The 23599-nt window shown below is 38.3% G+C and overlaps 1 protein-coding gene across 2 annotated transcripts; it reads left to right on the top strand.

The window, feature by feature from the left end:
- Window positions 1-595: 595 nt before the first annotated feature.
- On the top strand, window positions 596-23599 carry LOC131681807 (ethanolamine-phosphate cytidylyltransferase). Of its 2 annotated transcripts, none has more exons than XM_058962856.1 (7): window positions 596-1037; window positions 13035-13172; window positions 14402-14514; window positions 15054-15120; window positions 15188-15270; window positions 15648-16133; window positions 22338-23599. In XM_058962856.1, the coding sequence occupies exons 1-7, from the start codon at window positions 985-987 to the stop codon at window positions 22481-22483; spliced, it is 1086 nt and encodes a 361-aa protein (XP_058818839.1). In that variant the 5' UTR covers window positions 596-984; the 3' UTR covers window positions 22484-23599. The 2 variants fall into 2 exon arrangements, with proteins under 2 accessions (XP_058818839.1, XP_058818838.1); XM_058962855.1 differs by having other exon boundaries at window positions 597-1037; window positions 15188-15300.

Genomic DNA, 23599 nt, shown 5'->3' with positions numbered 1-23599 from the left:
ATGAAATGTGAATGTAAGATTAATATTTCTTGTAAATACACACATTAGGTTTATGTGCCAGCAAATAGTGTCTATATGCCTCCGTTAATTGCAAAAATCTATGTGTAAAATCAATAGGCATAACGTTTACTTTTTTTTGAGTGTGTGTTTCACATATTTTCATTGTTCTTCACAGATTGTTAAAGCTGCACAGATTTCCAGAGTTTTCTGTGTTGATGCAATGATTCCCACAGTTTCTTGTTACAATGCACAGATTTCTCAATTTTTGACCTCACGCTCAATTTTTACCTCGAGTAAAAACTAAAAAAATGGTCGCCACTTCTTGTTTTCAGACAATTTTGTACATTTTCTTTAAAAACAGATTTGCACTGATTTTTACATAGGCTGCGTTTTAAGAAATATGACCTGGCATCCCTGCAAGAAACTGCGTTAGTGTTTGTGAGTACGATTGGCAAGAGCTCATTTTTTATTAGTTTATGTTCCGAGAAAATGAAATAACACAATATTGTGACGTCAGAACGTAAAAAAACAAGCAAGCTGTGCAATACCAACAGATCCACAAGGGCTCACTGTCACTCAACTCGGTCCTAGTTTCAATTTCATTGCATCAGTACGATCAGTCCTGTAGAATCATTCAAGCGATAAGGTGCGGTAGTAAATCGTAGCTTGCTCCCAATCGAACTTGTACTACAAGAAGCCGGAATCTCCCGGAAAGGAAAATCGAGCCATTTGTTTTATTTCAAGTTAATTTTTTCTATCGTTGGAGGCGAGTGCTTTTTTGTCGCGTTCGCCAAGTTCTTATCACTGTTTGTCTCGGTGGCATTTTATAAAAGCGGTCAGCTGGTGCGAGAATAATCTCATTCGCAGCGCGGATTTTGTTGAGTTTGGAAGAAGCAAGGAATCTTTAGTGTATTCCTTTTCTGTGAAAAAAAAGTTTGGAGAACATTGTAAGGTTGCTGTGGTTCTCAAAATCTTGCAGCAAAAATGGAACACAACGGAAACGCTGAGAAGGAGATTCGGGTCTGGTGCGACGGATGGTAAGTTTTTCATAGCAAGTAAAATAGGTGTAGGAAAAAACCTACGCTGGTCGAGTGACTAATAAACGTAGAAAGTTTTCCTTTCCTGTTATTGATCAGCTCTAAAAACTTCAAGGCCTTCGTAGGAAGAACGCAGAATTCTCAAGGGCGGGGACTGGTAGGCTTGTAATATTCTAGTAGGTAGTGTTTGATGACGAACAGTTAAAGCAGACGATTAACTGCGAACATTAAACGGAATTTTAAAAATTTCCGTTTCCAAAAATAGATACCTATCTAGGCAAAGGGCAAAACTGAAAAAAATGCTTAGCGTTTATGAACAAATTTTGGGATAGAATTTATCAATTTTAGAACCTAACGCACGTAAACGCAAACAAATCTAGTGAATTCGGCAGGGCCCTTGACCTTGCAATAAAAATTGATCACTGCATTATCTGAGTTTCACCCGAATTAATAAGGGAAGAATGAAACTTTCCCTTCCTCCGACACGAGCATAGCGTATTGAAACGGGAAACAAGTAATGTGCAATAATTATTGCATTGATTTGATTTTAACGATACTTTTGCGCTAATGATTCAACGTTTTCGTCACTATAGCGTCAGACGGAAATTGGTAGTGTAAGAGAGAGAGAGAGAGAGAGAGTAACAAATATTTTCAAGATATGAAAACACCTTGATTCGCTGCGCTGCGGGGATTGTCTCGTATACCTACAAAACTTAGTGATGAAATTTTACGCCTTTAGCAGTTTTTGCTTCATCAATCGAAACGAAGTTCATTCAGCTTGCAGCAAGTAGGTAAATTCGCACTGTGGGTAATTATCACCTGTTGGCTGACCAACCTTTTTACAGGGAAATGAATCAATAGCGGCAACGTAGTAGTTAGGTTAAACGCAGCAAGATGAGCGAGAATTTCCACTAATTCTCGACAAACATGATTACGGCCTAAAAGCCAACTGTCAAAATCCACTTTGAATGGAAATTCCGGACAAACCGTTACTAGCCGAACACGGTTCACAACAGTTTATGAAAGAGAAAACTTTTCTCTTTCGTTTACTACCAACATCTGTGATTGGCGTGCAACGGTTTGTCCAGAATTTCCATTCAAAGTGGATTTTGACAGTTGGCTTTTAGGCCGTAATCATATGTTTGTCGAGAATTTCTTTGTTATTCCAGTTATTCTACGCTTGTACATTCTCGATCTATTTTTCTACTTCACTATGTGGAATAGTTGGCAAACTATCCTTGTGTCGTCCAGCAGCGGGAAACATTAAAATTCATTTGAGGTCGAATGCTGTAAGGGCCCAATTTTATTAACCCGTCTGGTGTAACTATTTTAGGCTGACAATAAAGAGCCCCGACTATCAGGTTTAATTTTTTTTACTTCACCTTTTTAAATCAGGCCGATTCATAACATTTGACATTTTTTTAAGCAATGAAGTTGTGTATTAGATTCTCCCTTTATTTAGCGAAAAAATTCTGTGGTTGAAAAATCCCAAACATGCTATCCTATAGCTAGATTTGAACAAATAAAACTAGGAATAACGTTTCTAGAATTGCACTGAATTCAAATTTAAAATTAATTTATCAGATTTTATTTTTTTGACTCATTTGTAGTGTATTTTGGGAATCTTGTTCTGAGTGAAATTTCGAATTTATATAAACTTACTATCTTTTTAGCATGAAATGGTATAAATATGCGGATTTGCCTTCTTTATTGTTTATTTGTATGTTTATTGATTATATGAACAATACGAATACGGTGCCGAAAGAAACAAACGTTTGAAAAACAAGCTCTTAACGAATTAAATTTAATAACTACTGATTAGTAGTTTTAAACTGTAGATGGCAGCTATCAAAATATTTGTGGCTCATAAGAAATCTCTTGTTGAAATAACATTATTCCGGTGTCAGGCCATTTGGCATAAGCCCGTTTGGCATAAAAGTCAACTGGCATAATGGTCATTTGGCATAATGGCCATTTGGCATAACGGGCGTTTTGCATAATAGTCATTTGGCATAAGCACGAGAAGGAAAGCGGTGTAGCTACATTAGACGGTAACGAATATTTTTTTACTTATAGCCTTAGAAGCGACGATACATCGCAAGCGAACCTTTAATCCGCTCGTTTGCCCGGTTTACTCAACCATGTGGGCTATAGCTAGTCGGACAGAACGGTTGGAAAGCGATGTGGCGTAGCCACATTAGGCGGCGGCAAGTGTTTTTTAATTTATTTATAGTGTCGGAAGCGGCAGTACTTTGCAAGCAAACCTGAAATCGCAACATGATTTTTTTTAATTTTGTAATTAATATTCCGTCTAAAGTACTCGTTTCAATGCAGTGGTGCCAATAGGCACAAAATCTATAACTGAATGGGTTATGGAATTGCGTTTGGACTTGTGTTCCTTAGCAAACGACTAGTTATTCTATGTTTACTTTCACGCAAAAATTTTCAGAGAAAAAAGTGAAGACGGGAGTATGAATGATACATTTCAGGAATATACTGCCGCTATAAGTATAATTGTCCCATGTGCTATGGGATTCTCTATGCACATGGGAGAATTATGCTGCTAGCGGCAGTATAGTATGTGCCAAAAAACGGTATACGGAAAATAAATCGTTACAATTCTCTCAGTAGATGTCAAACCTATTTGCCCTGAAGTACTAAGAGCTTAGATGGCATTTTCAAAAACGAAAATGCAATTAAATAACAGTGGCAGAAGTTTAGAATGTTCAGTCAACGAATGAGGACACTATATTGTAAATAATGCAAAATATATTAGAAAATTTTACTTGTTAATAGTGTGGTAATCATCTTATTAGTATTTTAACCAAGTGTACATATATCTCACTCACTGTGATAGTTTACACAACGGAATACTGAAAAATGAGCACGATGACCACACTATGGCCAGTCCACCTCTTCCACTTCCGAGCACCGTTTGACATAGAACAACACAACGTACCATGCAGTTCCACGCGGCAAGTAGCAAACAAGCATGCGCCGATAAAGAGCGTTCACCATCACTTCTCCACTGCCGGCATCGTTGGGGTTTCCTGCGAGTTACAAATGAAACAGCACATTCCGCCTAGCCGAACTAACAAACACGCGTTCCATCGTATGATTCAGAGTTACGCCTATCAGAAAAGAGCTTTATAGAGTAGACGCGTGTGCTGTAAAATGAATACTGCAGCTATACTAAACAGACAAGAGTAGAACTGGTGGAAACTAGTGATTTCGGATTATTTTAACCTTAGCTCTTCGTTCAGTTGAAATGACGTTCCATAACTGTTACTATAAAGTAGGGTTTTTTTATTGGAAAGCAAATAACGGAACAATATCTGGATCGTATGATTCAAATTAATTCCTTTCAAATTCTAGAATCAAACTGTTTCTTTCCTCACCACTGCTTTTTTCGTAAAATGTTTGTTTATTCTTCCTTGACCGCATAAGACTTGATCAAGCTGGACACCCTGTCCCTGACATTGCAAGCAACGGTGAAGGCTGTACTGAGTCTGCTTTAGGTGAAAGAATAGCAATCATAGTTGCTATGTTTATTGGATTAGATGTGAATTAAAATTCGCTTCAATGGTAATAGGCGATACCATAAATTGTATATTATTGTAAATCTTGACCAATTCAAAACATGCTACACTCCGAAAGGTATACAATATCGCTCACGGTCACGGACCGCATAATCAGATATTTTTGTCATACATATCGCTATATCTCTAAAGAGAAAATCGTGTTTAACGGTATGAAGCTTATGTACGAAAACCAAAGATTACATGCAAGTAATTTGGTGGTAAATTATAGCTAACTTGTAACCTGCCTAACGATGCGACAACCGGTTGAATATGTTCGACGAAATCTGTGGGAACTTCGATTTCAGCCAATTACATCAGCTGTTATTTGACTTCAGCCTCTACGAACCCTCATAATAAACAATGCTCTTGGTTGGTGCTATAGCAAAGCTGCTGTAGCACCAACCAAGAGCATAATCTAATGTTAATCAAATGTTAGCTCTTGGAACGGTAATTTCTCTGCGAGCGAAAATCTTGGAACCCTTCTTTGATCAGCTGGTGTCGCCCTTTCATGTGTACTAGACCAGCAACAATTTTGACTTTTTTTTCGGAACACTGTTAAATCAAACGGTAATTGGCTTCACATAGCATTTATCTAATATGAGCTTTTTCCAAAAACTCTAGTTCACTCACAAGAGTTTTGAAGTTTGTATGTGAAAATATATGAAAAATAGGCAATAGAAACAATAAATTCAGTACAAAATGCCAGTGTCATCGTATGCATCCCAAAATCTGCAGATATATAGCTTAAGGTGTAAGGATCAACATTGCCGAAGACTGCAAATTGATCCGATTTTGCTGCAATAAGATATTTTCATATAAAGTTAAATGTTGCCTCTCTTTCTCGCACATGCTTAGAATAGGAATTTTCAAAAAAAAATCGGTTGGTCTTCAAAGTAAAATTACTTTATCGGGGAACCTCCAATCAATATGCAATCTTCAACAAAGCTTTTTGTTATAAAATTGACTACGCCCATTCCTACTGTTAAATAATTTATAATACATATTTAATATGTATTATATACTGCCGTGATCCGCATAACAGTCCCATTTGATATGGGTTTCCTATGCAGGTGGGACTGTTATGCGTATCACGGCAGTATAGGCGTTTGAGAAATAGTATACTGATGCTTTTTTCTGTGAATGTAGATGGTTATAGATAGTATAATTTCTGAAATATATGGCGCACCGTTAGCTAATAAGATTAAAAAAGGTATACCATCCTTTGTAACCTACGTGGATGACACGTCATACTTGGCAATGATTTCACTCCGTCGTATAGTTTGGCACAGATAATAACACCAGACTCATTAATACTGAGTTAGCATATCATGCTGCCACTACTCAACAAATATTTCTAATCCAATTTCTGTAGCAGCAGGCTAATGACAAACGTGCTTGTATTTACGTCTCAGCTATATAAATCGAATCACGTGGCGTGTAAATGATTGTTTACAAAAGTGCGACGTTTATTCTAGCTAAAGGTTTGTGGCTCTGAAAACAGTGCTCAATATATTGGCTAGTCGGCTATGGCAATATTTCATGAGATTGTAACGTTTTTTGGTGTATTCTATGCTAGTGTTACAGTGAGCAAAAATTAGTGTTGTTTTGGATTTTGAAGCGTAGCTACACCAGTGTAGTGGTTCTATATCACGATAGGTGTGAATAGCTTTATTGAGTATGATATCCTCGAATTTATCTCTTTTGCCTTTGTGACTATCTAAAATTAGATAAAGAAAGATCACAGATGAAATATTTCATTGCAATTATATTTCCAATGGTAGTCTTAATTAAACATAATCGCAATTGATTGGTTCAATTCCGGAAGAATTTGATACTGTATTATGGATACCGATTTTTTCTATAACACAAGTTGAACAAACATATTAAGGTGAATATTTTTTCTTCGAAATCGATCCTTTAATCAAAGTCAGATATTGGCCTTGAAACAAGTTTTGTATTGGGTTATATTTCTACTTTATTCCTATTATATCGCTAGCATTTTGAAGCTGTTGGGCCTATTTGTCACTTGTTTGGGTTTCAGCACCTATAAATTCTCAAACGCGGTCTCAAGCGTGAATCTAAAAACTCCCGCGCTCGCACGGTCATGAATCGGTCGCTTCCGGATGTTTCTATCCTCGATATCAGCAGACTAGGTCCTTGCCTTCAATTTGTCCAATTAAAAAAGAAAGCTCTCATATCCACTGGACACCACGTCACATGGCGACATAACCGGGGACTCTAGTGATATGGGGTAACTTACTCTCTGTCAGAATGTGAATTGTACACCGAAAACTAGCTATCAAAATGAAGGTCCGCGTGACCATCCAAGAACGCACACGTATGTAGGAATGGCCTCAGGGTTACAAAATCCAGTTTTGTACACGCGAAGTCACATGCACGCGAGCACACGTGACAAACACGTTAACATACGAACGCTTAAGCCCTTCGCGATTAACAACGCACACCTACGCCCGCGATCGCGCGAACTTAGTAACACCCCAGTAATAAGGTGAACGTTTTAGCACTTACGACGTTTCAAACGTTGTCTCAAACGCGAATCTACAAACGTCCGTGTTCGCGATCATGAATCGGTCACGTCCGGAAACCATTACCCTCTATCCTAGCAACTTAGGTCTATACATTCAGTAAGACCAATCAAAAAATACCGACAGGACCGGGAACTCTAGTGATATGATACATCTCACTTTCTTCTAACATCCGAGCCGCATATCAAAAATAAAGTATCAGATTCACGGTCCGCGTGTGATCATCCAAAAACACTGGCGAATATGCGAAAGGCACACGGTTTTAAAATAGAATTTATACACGCGAGTCTCTACGCCCGCACATAGCTGAACCGTACAATGAATATCACATTCAGAATCACGTCCCGCAACAATTAGCCTAAAGCAGTGTTTTAGTGGGCGCCATTGCCTGTTTCGTCTGCAAATTGTAGTATGTGATTCTGACGGGTAGCCCTTCCGAGAACCTAGCTCTATAGCTCCAGTAGGCCAACTCTCGAAAAAACATATCTGAAAAATTAAAAGGTATCTAACCCCGTAAGAGCTAACACATTATTCATTATATCTCTTGATCAGAAAGAGTGATCCCTTAACTAAGCAAGTAGATAGTTCTGGACATTTAAACTCATAAGATTTAGCAAACTACTGGCAGTCACAATTTATTTTTATGGGTTGTTTACATTAAGCTTGCGAGATTTATGGACATGACCGGTTAGTGTACAATAGTGGGAATTTTATTTATCTGATTCAATGTGCTGTTCGGAGAAAATGAGTTTGTTCATTATAACTGCTTGAATTAGAATAGTTTGTGAGAGGTAATACTACTGCTGCGCAACACAAAATAATAATCACAACGTGTTCACAGTATTGTGCCTATTAAAGCAGTATACCATATTCCAAATTATTTGGTTCCTAATCAGGAACATGAGATAATGTTAATATCAATTGAATTAATGCGCAATATCATCTCATTATCAGGTTATTTTCCACATAATCGTTCAAAACTATCGACTTATTCATGCTATTAGTACAAATAAAAGGGTATCTGCTACTTCACTTTATTCACATAGTGAACCGAAACAAGATGCAAGTATTCTCATCGAAACTCACGAGTTAGTCGCACATTTTTGCGTAATATCTCATTCCAACGCCACAAATGTATCGAACTTTACACTGATTAATACCTTCCATTTAAGCGAAGACTACATATTAGGAAGACTGATATCTCTTTCCTTTACCCATACAAACAAAAATCGACAAAGGTTACAGTGCCTCTATTGGAAGAGGTAGGAAGCTTAATGTAAAAGTGTATGTGTGTGCATCACTATGGGAAGTATCACCTTTACCCGCAAGTGGCGTTGCTGTTACTGTCTCCAGAATCTGGACAGAGTTGCCAGTATAATTGATATGCAGTCTTCGTTTGAATACTAATTCTCAGTGTTATAATACGTAAATCAGAAATATGGTGGCGCAAATTATCGCTAGGTTGCTTCTGATATACTGTTACAATCAGAACAATATTTTTACATCCAACACAGGAAAGAATGATCAGTGCTGCCAAACTGAAACAGATTAGAAAATTTACTATGAAGCAATTTTAGGAATAAGCCATCTATTCTTTCACGTTGTTGGACTGATTGCTGATTGCATAGATTTTATTTTCATCTGCCATTAAATTCAATTCATGACAATGCAATGTTGAATGCGAATTTAATCATAATCAGTTCACTTTTGGAATGGCAATCTCTCGACGAGCGTAATTCTGGCAGCTCTTCTTTTAGAAGCTGATTTGGCTCTTTCATGTGTGTGAGGTTTGCGTTTGTTCGAAAGGTGAAAGTAGAATAATTCATTTTAGAATTCATTCGAATGCTTTATTAGTATTATTGCGCACTTCCCACTAACTTTGACTCCGTATTCTCAATGTGCGCGAAATCAAACTGCTACTGAAAACTGCGAGCTCACAGAGAAGTAACTACAACAAATTCCTGGCAAATAACCAAAATATTATTATTTTTTCGCTTTTTTTTCGTTATATTTTTTACATGCCCGAAAGCCTACAGTATAGCGAGGGAAATTTAGGAGAATGTAAAAAATCATTGAAGAATTTTTGCATGGATACAAATTGGTCACATGTTAAGAGGTGTTTTAAACATTTTCATTATATATCCAGCAATATCGCTTTTTAGTGATGATCGCTGTATTGAATAAGACAACATTATTACAAACGTAGTTGAACACTTCAGCCTAACACTAGCTGGAAATAGTAGCGTTACTGTGCATTGCACCAAAATTAAAAAATACCTTTTTTAAACATTTTATTCCAAATTTGAATGATACAAAAGTTATATTATGCAGCGAGATACGGCAAAGTTGCTGAAGCAGCAATACAGAAAAAGATTCCAGCTATCCAAAAAACATTCGAACTCTTCCGATCTTCTCTGATCCGCAAATTCCAAACGATTTGAAAATATTAAATTTCTGCTAATTTGAGGTACATCAAAATGGTGTAGGGCCAAATACTATGTTTGGAAAAATGTATCTCTATGAATACGTGCACAGACGTCCCTTCTTCTTTCCCTTTTCCACTAATCATCTATTTATGCAACTGGAAAAACAAATGTATTCACAAAGATCACCTCGAAATTACTAGTATTCGAAAGGATATAGAATATTGAGCTTTCAAAACACATGTATTTTAAGTTATAGAGACGGTATTCTCAAAGACAGGCCAGTTGAACTAACCAGTCTATGTGAAAAATTGTAGACTTCTTAGGCCGGTCTGACTTAACACCGACCATATCTATCCATCCATATATATAAAAGTCAATGTTTGTATGTATATGATTTATAGACTCCTAAACGGCTTAACCGATTGCCGTAAAAATTTGCATATAGTAGGTATTTGTCATGGAGCGTGTTTGTGTGCTTTTGGTTAGGAATTATCTACCCGACAGATGGCGCTTCAGAACAAATTGTGTTTTCCGCCTATTTCGTTGAAAGTCGCAGCAACGCGCAATAGGTATTAGCTAGTCTGTATATATAAAAGTCAATGTTTGTATATATATGATTTATGGACTCCCAAACGGCTCAACCGATCGCCGTCAAAATGTATACGTAGTAGGCATTTGTTATGGAGCGTGTTTGTGTGCTATTGGTTGGGGAGTTTCTGCCCGACAGATGGCGCTTCGGAACAAATTGTGTTCCTCCTATTTTGATGAAAGTCGCAGCAACGCGCGATGGGTATTAGTTAGTATGAAATACGTTTGAACATTAGTGCTGAATCCAAAATGACGAGATCCTTGACTTGAGAGTCTCTTGGTATGCTTGGGTCGAGTAAACGATAGTTGAAATCAGTTGGATGACGTTCACGCGCAAATTTACTAATTAAACTTTTGCGTGGGTTTGACACTATTCTGTGGAGTTGAAGTAGCCTTCCATCAAGATAGGCATGAAAACAACGAATAAGTTGCCTATGGGTATCGCGTTTGTCTAGCATGGTTGTTGCCATATCATGATAGATATTTTTTCGAAAGCAGATAATAGTAAATAGCATCGGATTTCAGTCTGACGACGAACCCTTCCAGTACATACGTTGTGAAGGACAGCATGGTGGTCAATGTCAATCGTTTAGGCACAAAGCCGTCCTTGCATTGAAACAATTAAAACAATCTGCTCGAACAGCATTTATGCGGCACTCAGACAAGGTGTTCCATTTATTTTAATTATTGTAGATTGAAAATATGTAGGGAAGCCAGGGTAAGGCGGACCAGGACCTGTTCTGTATGAATTCTTCAAAATTCTTGCAAAAGTGAGATACATACTGTATTTATGTCATGTTTTTATTACTTCGCTGTATACTATAACGATTAATTAAAAAAACGTCAGAATAATCATATAGTTTTGTTCATCCGGAATTTTGACGATTTAGTTTCTACAAATTACTGACAAAGGTCGAAATTTTCTTGTGGTAGGTTGTACCTTAACTGTTGCTGTTCCAGAATATGCATCAAATGAGCGATTTATTTGGAAATATGCAATCAAGTGAAAAATGTATCCTCCTGGCAACACTATACCAACATATGTGGTTTAACAGCGTCATACATATATGGGGCGTTACAGCTATAAAGCTTCAAACAATCAAGCATTCCAAACGACGTTCTGCATCTTGCGGGATGATGACATACTATTCGATTATAAAAATTGGCGCTTCGTAACCCAATACAGCATTAAATGTTTCGACTAAAATTGTTGTATTGATGTTCATGGAAGTGATGCTGAATGCACAAAGCAGTCTTTCAAAATGCCGTTTTTACGATCTAAATTCAGTAATTCCTTACCCATTGTTTTTTGAGATTGCACTTTTCCGAAGAAGTTGCTAGATATAAATAGGCGCATCTTTTGATATAATGAATTGAGTAAATAATCCCCCTAAAAATGAGATAAAAAATTTGTTTCTCCTATATAATTTAGATAAAAGCGGTCTTCTGCAAACTTCTACATAACATTGTTGTGAAGAACTTTGCTGAAGATACCAAAACACTACAAAGATTAGACCCTTTAAAAGCAGTTTTTCTAGTATAACTTTTTCCGATTATTTTTTTATATTAAAGGGGTCTTCTACAAAGTTGTTTACAGCGCTAAAATACACATTTTTGATAAAGATGGTGAATCTTATGCTTCTGAAACTAAGGTGTTATTGGCAATTTTCAAATATTTTAAGGTCAACTTACACCTTAAGTAACTTCCTTAATCGCAAAAATTTGCGAATAGCTTTGATTACAGTTGAAAATACTAAGTGTTTGTTTTCAATAGAATATAAAGACTTTTGTCTGACGGGGACTGCTAGGTAGGTTTCCTACAAAACCAATATTCCGATAAAGGCTTTGTCTAAGAACAAAACACTTTTTCAAATCCCTCGCCCATCATCGATACGTCTTTGCCGGTTTTCACGTATTAGGATATCTTAAACGGCTTAATTACTAATTGGCGAAAGTAAATATTGGGATGAGCAAATTAGAGCTTTAAAAGCAACAGACACAATTAGGAATGGGCGCAAAATTCGGATTGCGTATAAAATGTCAACAATATGACTCTATCTGCCATACACGAGCGGTGGGTGGCAAGTCCAGTTTACTTGTATAATGATGGAGCTATTCAAACAGGGTTGCTATGATTAATAATAAAATCCACTTGTTTTGAAGTCATACTGCTTCTTTAGTTAATAGCTTTTCTCAACGAATTTTCACAAACTTACAATGTTCCACGAATTTGTTCAGTAGAAGAATACCTTTAGAATTATATAGTGTTCTCATGAATTGATTGATGAGGTGATTTTTTAAGAATTTATTTTCTATGTTCACCGATTTTCCATACTAATTTCCATATAAACTTTGAATTTTTTGGAGGATCCGTAGACACAACCGATCGGTACCAAAATTTGCATAATTACTAAGGGTCATGAAAGGAATCAGTAGCAGGGATGCCACATTGAAATCTGTGTTTCGGTCAAAAAAATCTTTTTACCATCTGTGATGACTAAAAAAGGAAAAAAATCTGTGGAAATCTGTGAAAAATTTCCAGAAAATCTGTGAAAAATCACAATATTTCCAAAAATCTGTGAAATTTTTATCAAAATGCCAAAAATCTGTCATCTGTAAAAAAGAATCTTACATTCTATCCTAAAAGCCCTCTGATCCAATGACAACACGTAATCGGGCTGTTTTTGTTTATCGGCAGATTATCTTTGGAAAGTGGGTGTGCTTTTGGTAGGTTTCTTACCGAGAAAATGCATATAAACGCTTCCACGTCAACTATTCTTTGTTTAATATTAGATATAAATATGGTTTTTAACGTAATTGCCAGCTTTGTAACGCTTATCTTTTGCTTCTTTTCAGCTATGATATGGTACATTTTGGCCACGCAAACTCTCTCCGCCAAGCGAAAGCCTTAGGCCACAAGCTTGTTGTAGGGATTCACAATGACGATGCGATCACGAAAAACAAAGGCCCCCCGGTATTCACACAGGAGGAGCGGTAAGAAATAACTAAATGGAAAGCAATTAATGTACACCATCAGTGAAATATCCAATCGTTCAAAGGCTGATCATATTTGTAGTTAGATTGGCACATCGCCACTATAAATATTCTCGATGCAGATGAAACATTTTGGCTGATCTCTCGGATACTAAAAATTTTGAGCACTTCAAACCGAGTTGAAATGGAACCTCATTTAATTAGCAGTGGTTTATCCTGCGCTGTTTCATAGAATTTGAAATTAAATTAGTTTAGTAAATTTCCTTTACTCAATTCGCAATGGACTTATTTCCTCGTTTGCTGGTTTATAGCTGCACTGGGAACGCTTTTTCAATTTTCATTTGACGAACACGTTGCAATAATTAAACAACTTCTCGCCTGGGAAGCGGTTACTATTTCAATCGTTCGAAATCGCCTTGGGGTTAATGACATGCTGCCCAATGCAACGCGAGTAAACTGATCGTACGATTCTTGCCAGATCGAGGCCGACACACCACCTATATGAAAAGAAATCCGTTATCAGCCTTGCAAACTTTGACTTGACTAGTTCGGGTTCACTTGCACAAGGAAACTTTCATACAGCAATGTAGAAATTTTTCAACTCATTGAAGAATGAGCAGTACACATTCTGGACATTCCATTCCAAGCTATAACATAGCACGTTCAATTGGCTGCTTGCGTAGTTGTCAGTGAAGCGATAACAGTTCTGAACTCATGCATACACCCAACTATAGTATATCTGATGAAACAATTTATACTACGTTGGTAAAGCGCCAGCTATAAATGGCACTTAACCAGTGTGTGCGATTCGCGCTTGAACTTTGAAATGGAATCGAACGATTCGAAGAGATCGTTTGCGTTCGCGCCTATTGACCAAGTTGCTTGCTTATCGGAGATCCGTGTTTTCCTGATGTCTAGAAAGAGTCGTCCGCTGCGCGAACGTAAGGTCTCCACATATCAGTCACCCCATATGGATTACGGTTACGTTGCTGTTCGAAGAAATCATACGTTTCCGCCAGAATGGGGTGACCGGCGTTTCGACAAGTGTTATCATCGCGGTCGATTATATTATCGCATCAGATTCGGCGGTTGTTGGGTAATAGCTGAGTAGAATTTTTCTGCTGATTAGATATCGACAACCGAACCAGTTTAAATTTACTTGTTTTACATTTAACTAGCATAGAAATCGAATCACTGATATGAGTATACTAAACACTGCTTATTTTTAGATATAAAATGGTGCGAGGCATCAAATGGGTGGACGAAGTGGTGGAAGATGCCCCCTATGTGACGACTCTAGAGACACTGGACAAATACGATTGTGATTTTTGTGTACATGGTGGTGAGTAAACGAACATATCTTGAGCGTTTTTTCAAAACGTCATATCTGCAATGAGTTACTCTCTTTGTTTACTTTCTCTTCTGTTAATAATTCGGTCACTTTAACATTTATCCCTCAGCTCTTTGCATAATATGCTAGCTAAAACCACCGTCTTTCGATCTGTACTGTAAAATAAGTGAAAAGTGCTATAGTAACGCCGTAAAAATCGAAAGAGAAAGTATAAACAGAGAGTAACTCATTGCAGATATGACGTTTTGAAAAAACGCTCAAGATATAGGATAAAATTTGCCAATGAATTTGTCAATGAAATGCAGCTATCGTAAAATTATGTATTGATATCTTCACAAACATCTATTTTACGGTTCTATGATATGCGTTTTTTAAAGTACTAATATTTTGTTTAATTGAGCTAGTATTGTGTTATTAGCTACTTCAGACACAAGCATAGCTTATTTTATTTCTTGACAGGAATACATTTTTGATTGGCAACGAATATACCTAGTTAAAATTAATTATTGTATTTGTATTTCATTTCGCAGATGACATCACGCTCACAGCCGATGGTGTCGATACATACCACTTGGTCAAAGCAGCTGATCGGTATAAGTAAGTGACAGTCAATATGTTTAACAACTCGCGTTGAGCTCACGCTGCCGTTATTTTTTCATTGTAGAGAAGTATCCCGAACAGCCGGGGTCTCAACAACGGATCTTGTGGGCCGGATGCTCCTAATGACGCGGAACCACTTCAAACAAGGTGACCAAGAGTATAGCGTGGAGAAAGATGGTAAATATTTTCGCATCCTGTAGAAAGTGGTTTGTGTTCTAGCAGCTTTTGTAATCCGTATAAAATTCCTCCTCTTCTGACGCGCTATACTTGCTGAATTTATTTCGATTTATTCGAAAACCTGAATATCATGAAAATTCATTAATCATACACTAATGCCTAAATTCGCGTAGATCGCGCGAAGCAAATGGAAAACGCACCAGCTATGCAAATTTAGGTATTAATGTACCATACCTTAAATAAATCACTAATTTTCCCGTTTTCGATGCACTAACCAATCATAGAAGAAAATGAAGCACTTATCCGCTTATACGAAAAATATCAAAAAAAACTTGAATCCATCACAGGCTCATCGAAGCTGGGCCAAGATCACTCGGCGCGCAGTCCCTGGACAGGATGTTCTCAGTTCCTACCGACCACACAAAAGATCATACAGTTCAGTGATGGCAAAGCTCCAAAACCAACTGATCGGATTGTTTACGTTGCGGGAGCCTTCGATCTCTTTCATGTAGGTCATCTGGATTTCTTGGAGAAAGCAAAGACTTATGGAGACTATCTAATCGTTGGACTGCACACTGATCCAGTGGTGAATGAGTACAAAGGCGGAAATTATCCGATCATGAACCTGCACGAGCGAGTTCTCAGTGTGCTAGCCTGCAAATACGTGAACGAGGTTGTGATCGGGGCTCCCTACTCGGTGACGAATGATTTGATGGAACACTTCAACGTGGACTTGGTGTGCCATGGGCAGACGGCAATTGCACCGGATGTTGGCAACATAGATCCGTACACAGTGCCAAAACAGATGGGGAAATTTATGCTTATAGATTCAGGTTAGTATTCTAAATCTTTAAATGATACGTTGTTTAATCGGAGGTAGGATAAATCCAAAAATAAATAGGCTGGAAGTGTGGCAAAATCGGATTAGGATATAAAAAACGAAGCAAGCCTTTTATAAACAGGCTTTGTTTGTGCATATAGCGCACATGTCAACGAAGTTGATTGACAAGTCTATACAGAATGACTGACTGTGAATCAACTGGGAATGAGGGGAAAGACGGCTATGTTAGGGCTATAATCGAATAATAAAAAAAACCTGTTTTAATCCACCTAGTGGTGAGATTGTGCCTTTCTCATTTATCCAAATTATGATTCATTAGCTAATTACGTTCAATATAATTGTGGAAATATCTATTACATTCTTATTATAATTAGCACGTATCCCATGACTAACACGCAAGTCGACGCTGACTCACTTTAAACCTAAAGTGTAATATTTAATTAGCATGAGTTTAATGTTATCTTCATGTGATCATCTTTTGAAATACTGGGGGTATGGGTTTGGAAGGAGAGAAGGATGGGCGGTTGTTTTAGCAGATTGAGAGTGGAGGATGCGTCAGACATCCTTCATCTTATTTCAGTATGCGGGGTGGATGAAGGGAATGCGGGTGTGAGAGTTACGGGTTTAATGGGCCATGCATAAATAACGTAGCATTTTTGGAGGTAGGGAGGGGGGGTATACCAAATTTGTGACGAAGTGTGACGAGGGGGGGATAAGGTCAAAAGTTGTGCGACGTAGCATTAAGTTTAAACTTTTTTTGACGGGCATCAAAGCCCAGTATGTTTTTTTATAGTTAAATGCACTTGTACAGATCCTATAGACTGATACAAACACTGAAGAATATTACAAGTAGTAATCGAAATGCCGGTATCTGTTAAATAGTGAAGTGCAAGTTGAATGCTACGTTATTTACAAGGGGGAATCAGAATTTTGTGACCAAATGCTACGAGGGGGAAGAAAGGGGTCAAAAATCGCCGAAAAAAGCTACGTCATTTGTGTACGGCCCTTTAAGCGTGCGACCACACAGAAATGTTTGCCTTTCTCATATAGAAAGGATATGCAATCACTCTGAAATCGTCAACCTAATCCCGGCCCATTTTTTTTTCGATTGACAAGCTTTATAGATTTAAACAGGTGTGTAGCTAGGGATGTACGCAGAGGGGTTATACCCCCTCTCCCTCGCTGGTCACCATCTCTTTAAATTTCCCTTAGACAAATTTCACCTTCCTCAGACCACCATCCAATCCATCACTCATACCCCTCCTCTTCTTAACCATATCATCTTTATACCACCGCTATATCACAAGGCATCGAAAATTAAGCTGGGGAGTGCTTCGCTCGTGGGTTTTACCGTCCTTACACACCTACCCTCACATGACAAAATTAGTTAGCAGGAAGACAACATTGAATTAATGCTGATTAGGCTAATTATGATATTTTTTGTTTCAAGTGTTTCAGGTTTTTGGCTGGCGAGCTATTGTGTGTAGGTGCAAAGGGTACTAAAAATGTACTAGATGTTTCCACAATTGAATCGAACATAACCAGCCATGGAATCATAGTTTCGAGAAATGAGAAAGGCACAATTGCACCACTAGGTGTATACAAACAGGTTTTTTTGATTTTTGGACCACAATGTACCGGTTTTCTCGTGATCTCTTGTTGCTCGGTCAACTTTCAATGTAGAAACATGACATTTTCACTGGATATTTTGAAAAAATATGGTCAACAATATACAGTGACTCAAAAAAGTCATCATATACTATCAAATTTGGAAATATTTCTTTTCGACTATAGTTTAGGCTCAATCCAATAATGCATAAAATATAGTCGTGATAAGTTACTATAAAAACACACAATTAATTGTTTCATTTTAAAAAAAAATCGGTTGCATGCTTGGGATCGTTGTCTTGTTGGAAGATCCAATCACGCACAAAGCCAAATTTTTTAGCAGATTGCTTCAGATTGGCACGCGATATGTGCAAATATTTGAATCGATCCATGATGCCATCAATGAACACGAATTTCCCACCCCTGCCGCCGACATACAGCCCTATACCATTACAGACCCACCACCATGTTTTACGGTTGGCAACAAATTCTTGGGTTTCATGGCTGTACGTACCGTTTTACCTCCAAACTTTCACTTTCCCATCGAACCCAAACAAATTAAACTTACTTCCGTCCGTGAAAATAACGCAGTTCCAGTACGACAAGTCATCTTTAAGATGTAACTTCGAGAAAGTCAGGCGTTTCTCCATATTTATTTTGCTTATGAATGGTTGCAAAAATCATTTTCTGCAGAATATTGCGAACGGTTTGTGCATTTACTTGTGTACCGGAAGTGTCATGGACCATTTTAGCAAGTTCCACAGCAGTTGTTCTCGGATTCCGTTCAACTTCTCGTAGTATATGCCGTCTGTCTCTGCTTGAAAACCTCCTCGGACGTCCACTTCTAGGCGCATTTTCGATAGAGTCACGCTCTGAACAATATTTCACGATTGACTGCATCGTAGCTCTTGCTTTTCCAGTGATTACTGTTATTTCTGCGTAACTTTTGTTTTCTCGGCGAAATTTTAAAATTGCTTCGCGTGCTTCCACTTGAAATTCCATAAGACACAACGTGGGGTTACCCCCTTTTGGACGCAAAGTAGTACTGGGGTTAACTCCATGGTCAACTTTGACTGCTAATAGCAAAAAATCAAATGGCAGTACTCGTGGATTTCTTAGACCTATGTGCCCTTTTTGGATGACAGCTCTTCATTTGTGTTGATAAGTAATTATGCCCAATAATAACAAACAAAAATATCGGTCAAATGTCCTGATTGTTAGTTTGAAACCTGAGCTACATTTTGGAGCCATAAATATTCACTTGCACCACTCCATGGCAGTGCTAGGCGACGATTTGCAAAATTCTTCGTTTTTGCATCCTTTTACAATGTAGGGGTAACTCGGACCTCCCTACGGGACAATTCAGACCCTCAACTGGTTTTATGTTTTTTTACAACTCCTTTAGAAACAAAAAATGTGTTAACACAAAATTAATCGAGCGTTCAGTTGCGATTTGTTTGAAGATAGAAAGTTAATCAGAACAAATTCTTATGAAAGCGTGTTGTTCACAAAGCGAAACGATCAGTACATATCTGCATCAAATCATATACACTCAAGACCCCATTTTGTCTACCCCCAAATTTATCAGCTTGACCCGATTTTGTAAGCCTCATATGAAAATTGATAATTAGTAGTTTGATAGCCTCTAGCAGACGAACCAAGTTGAATTCGAGTAAATCCTTTCTTGACCATATTTTTCTTATCTTATCTTATCTTAACTTATCTAAATAAGCAAAAATAAAAAAAAAAATTTTTTTTTCGAAATTTTGCACTTTAGGGAAATTTAAGCTAAATAATCAGAAAAGGTTATGAGACTATATCTTGGGACTAAAGAATATTTTAAGAGCTCCGGTTTATTGAAAAAAATGGGAGATATATGTCCCGATTTTGTCAATGTCCCCGTTTTATCAGCCTTAAACTCACCAAGGGGCTGATAAAAACGGGTTTTCACTGTATCAGTGTATGTCAGTATGTCCAACTATTATTATTTTTAAAATATGTTAACCGACTTTTTGACTTTCTCATATAAAGAAAAGCTATGCAATCACTCCAAAAATCGGTCTTTCAGCAAAGAGTTGGAGGATCATATACCTACCATTCAATTTTAGTTTCGTCGAGATTGGAAAATATCTGTGTGTATGTGTTATTCAAAGTCACAAGTTTTTAGAGTTGGTTGAACCGATTTGCACAAACTTAGTATTTTTGGCAATCGGACTATTGGGTCCAAAGTTATGGATAGAGTATCACACAACAAATATCTATAAAAACTTGTATCATCATGATATACAAATGATGTAATACATGTTAAAATGAATGTAATATCACATGAATTTGTTGGTCTAGGTCATTAATGGCTAATCAAAGTAACTTTGATCACATTGGCCACCTATGATAGTTTTTGTTTTTGAGGGTCTTCGGGAACTGGTCAAATTCTTTAGTTAATGTCACAACTAGTTCTCAGCGAATTCTTGACCGATTTTCACAAACTTGTGTTCAAATAAAAGATCAATGCTCCTATTGACTGGCACTGGCATTTGAATTTGACCTTTGGTTTCGGAGTTTTACGTTGATTGCAATATAAACTGGTACAATCGTAATACATCCAGTCTTTTTACGCGGGGATACGTACCGCGTAAAAAAACGCTTAAAAACAGCGTTAATTGGAAAATTGGAAATCATTCTAAGTCCTTTTGAAAGTAAAATACTTAGAAGACTACAATAGAAACACACCATTGATCTTGGCAATCACGACACCCTCGGTGGAGGAGTGTATTACCTCTTAAACCGGGAACCGTCCCGTTGTACAGATTGCCGCCATCCCAAGCCCATCCGACACCCAATTGCCGTTGCCGGCAGGGATGTTGTACAGGTCGGATAGGAGGGCGACATCTGTCCTCGACTCCGAGACCGACTGCCACAACAGCTGTTGGCCAGCTTCCCAACGGTTAAGATTTAGCTGTGTGACGTTCACGGCTTCTTCTTATTGGCCTCACCGAAGGGACACGAAGGTCCACCCATAGCATGGTTACGGGCTTGCTTCTTATCGGTGCAGATAAGGCATTTATGCGCCTTAGTGCAGCCCCGCTCCTTATGCCCCTCCTCGCACAGCGACGACATAGTTTGCTCCTGTCTATACTCTTGCAAGAGCATTTCGCCTGTATTGGTGCGTCTCACGCTCCGCACGTCTTGCCCGAGGGCCGAGAGGCTTTCGGCCGCCCGCATTGACTTTAGGACGTCGGTATATTTGTCCTTGTCGGTCTTTAACCACAAGGCCTCGCCTCTGTCCTTGGCCTTCTTTGCGGGTCGATGTGCGCCCGGCGTCGGCTTCCTCCTACTAACCAGCTTCCAGGGGTTTTCGCCCCCCTGTCCCGGTTGCGCCGGGTTGCTGGTGCCTTCTTTCTGCCCGGCGGGGTCATTTGCGCCCCGGTTTACCTCGACCAAACGGCGTTTGGCCGTCACGGTTACACGCCCTTTGGTCTTACTTTTTGCACCCTCGCCTGGTGACTTCCTATGACACTTCGAGTTCGACGTCGTCTTACGCTTGCCCCTGACCTTCGAGGGGAACTCAGCCGCCGCTTCGAGCGACTTGGCTGCTCCACCCTTTGGGAGGCCACTGTGTGGGTTCCTCTGGCAGCTTTCTCTCGTCCTTCTACCCTCTTGACGTAAGCCTGCTGTTCCTGTCTTGCGACTCGAACAGCTTTTCGAGCACCAGCAGAGCCTTATTGATGTTTTGTTTCGCATTTGCGAACTCGATGATGCTATCGAGTTGCTCAACTTTACGCATCGCGGTTAGTGGCCACTCCAACGTGTTAGTAGGGCTATTTCCTACCATTGCTGGGGGGTCACTGGTGCTTTCGGATGCAGCCTCCGTCGCTCCAATACCCTCCCCACTGGGGGGAGATCTCATCAAACCACCTTTGGCAAAGGGGTTCAGCACCTCCGTTTGTTTTTGTTCACTTCGCTCATTGTTCCCACGAGTATCGCGAGAAAGAAAGGTCCGCCACGTCAGAGCTCAGCAGTAAGGTGGTACCCCACAGGCTCCGTTAACGATCGAGCACTCATCCCTCGGCACGGGTCGCTTCACGCCTTGGACTTGGGGTTATGACCTTTGTTGCTTTACGTGATGACCGCGGCTCAGATCATCACAACCATCCTCCTTTACCAGGGCTTTGGACCTGTAGCTCTGGTTCTCAATAGTTCCAAGTTCGTGGGTTATTACGGATATGCCACTAATGAGATCCGTCATTCGCTAGCGGAGCGGAGACGGGTCTGGACGACTCCTTATGGCTCACATCTCAACAATATGGGTATTTACGGAATGGACTTGAAATTCGTCGGTGAATTTATTTTCTTAAACACGGATGTCTGTTCTCGGTGTCAACAATGCTGGGAATGAGGTGATATAGGTTTTCTCAACACACTCGCTATTGTGAACTTGTTAGTTTTTAGTATTTAAAATCGAAATGATGTATTGACTTTCAATGATCATTAGACATTGAATACAGTGGCTATGACTACTATGTACTACTATTTATTTTTACATCCCTGATAATCTAGATTAAAACATACATTTCCCTTTCAATTATAGGAAACTCCATAACAACGGAAGATATCGTTGAAAGAATCATAAGGCATCGGTTGGAATACGAGGCGCGTAACACTAAAAAAGAAAAAAAAGAAATTGAAGTATTCGAAGCTATGCAACGAGTGAAAATTGCGGAAAAATGCGGTTGACCAGACTAGTATGCCATCGTTTTCCCAACCAGCTTTCTGACTAATGAATGTTTTCTGCTGCTAGCAGTTTGCACCACGCTTCTGCAAATTTGGTAAATTGGAAGAAAACAAGTGTTTCGACAGTAAAATTCTGAGGTAAAATTTACAAACCGCATCACGCCAAGGAACAGAGGTTTCGTTATCGTTAGTCAATTGTATATTAGTTTTCAGTTTAGTCGTTCAGTTTCTTTTTTATGATTTAATTATTGGAATATATTTTGAAACACGGTATCAACAGAAAAACTGTTTACTTAGTCTTATACTACGTTCACACTACGGGTTAAAACTTGTTTTAACGTCATTTTTATAATCAAAACATGTTTTAACTGGGTAGTCTTGCCGTGTTATTATCTGTACCAAAACTCCAACATCCTGATACCAGAATCTCGAACCATCAAATGATTATTCATTTATTGTTCATTATTAGGCCAGTAATTACCGTATCACAAAAGGTAAATGTTTATGTTTGATTAATTTGTTTTAAATAGTACAGGTCGCGAAATAATTGAGTTAGATCATAAATCCTACATGCAAATACTACTTAGATAAAGGCAGTTGATTTTCTCTAGTTGATGCGTTATATATTATAGAATTAACTTGTTTTCGTTTCAGTGAAAATGAGTATGGGTACTTTGATTTTTTAAAAGATTGCGTTTATGTACAACAAAAGACGGACGAGAAAATGAATTACATTTAAGTCTAGATGTCGTTGAGTTGTAAATGTAGTGTACAGGTTATATAAGAATATATAACAGAAGCAGATAGGTTTACGGAAGCATGATTGCACTTGGCTGTTTACTCTAGGTTTATTCTCATTTAGGAGAAAGACGAAACGTGTGATTCTAGTAGAAAAACTTCTAACACGTATTAGTCTAGGCGTGCAGCGAAGCAAGCTCGGCAATTTAAAATTGAAAGTCACACTTTCAGATAAAAGAAAACAATAAATAATTTTAAAATGTCATTTTACTCTATTACTCTTGATACTACTACTACCGCTATTAATTGAATTTGCTTTCATTATTCCAAAAATGGTAGCGTTTGACAACAAATAAAAACACGGCTATGCAATAAACTTAA

This window comes from Topomyia yanbarensis, chromosome 2 (genome assembly GCF_030247195.1).
Source record: "Topomyia yanbarensis strain Yona2022 chromosome 2, ASM3024719v1, whole genome shotgun sequence".
NCBI lineage: Eukaryota > Metazoa > Arthropoda > Insecta > Diptera > Culicidae > Topomyia > Topomyia yanbarensis.
This window is presented reverse-complemented; position numbering and strand designations above follow the sequence as displayed.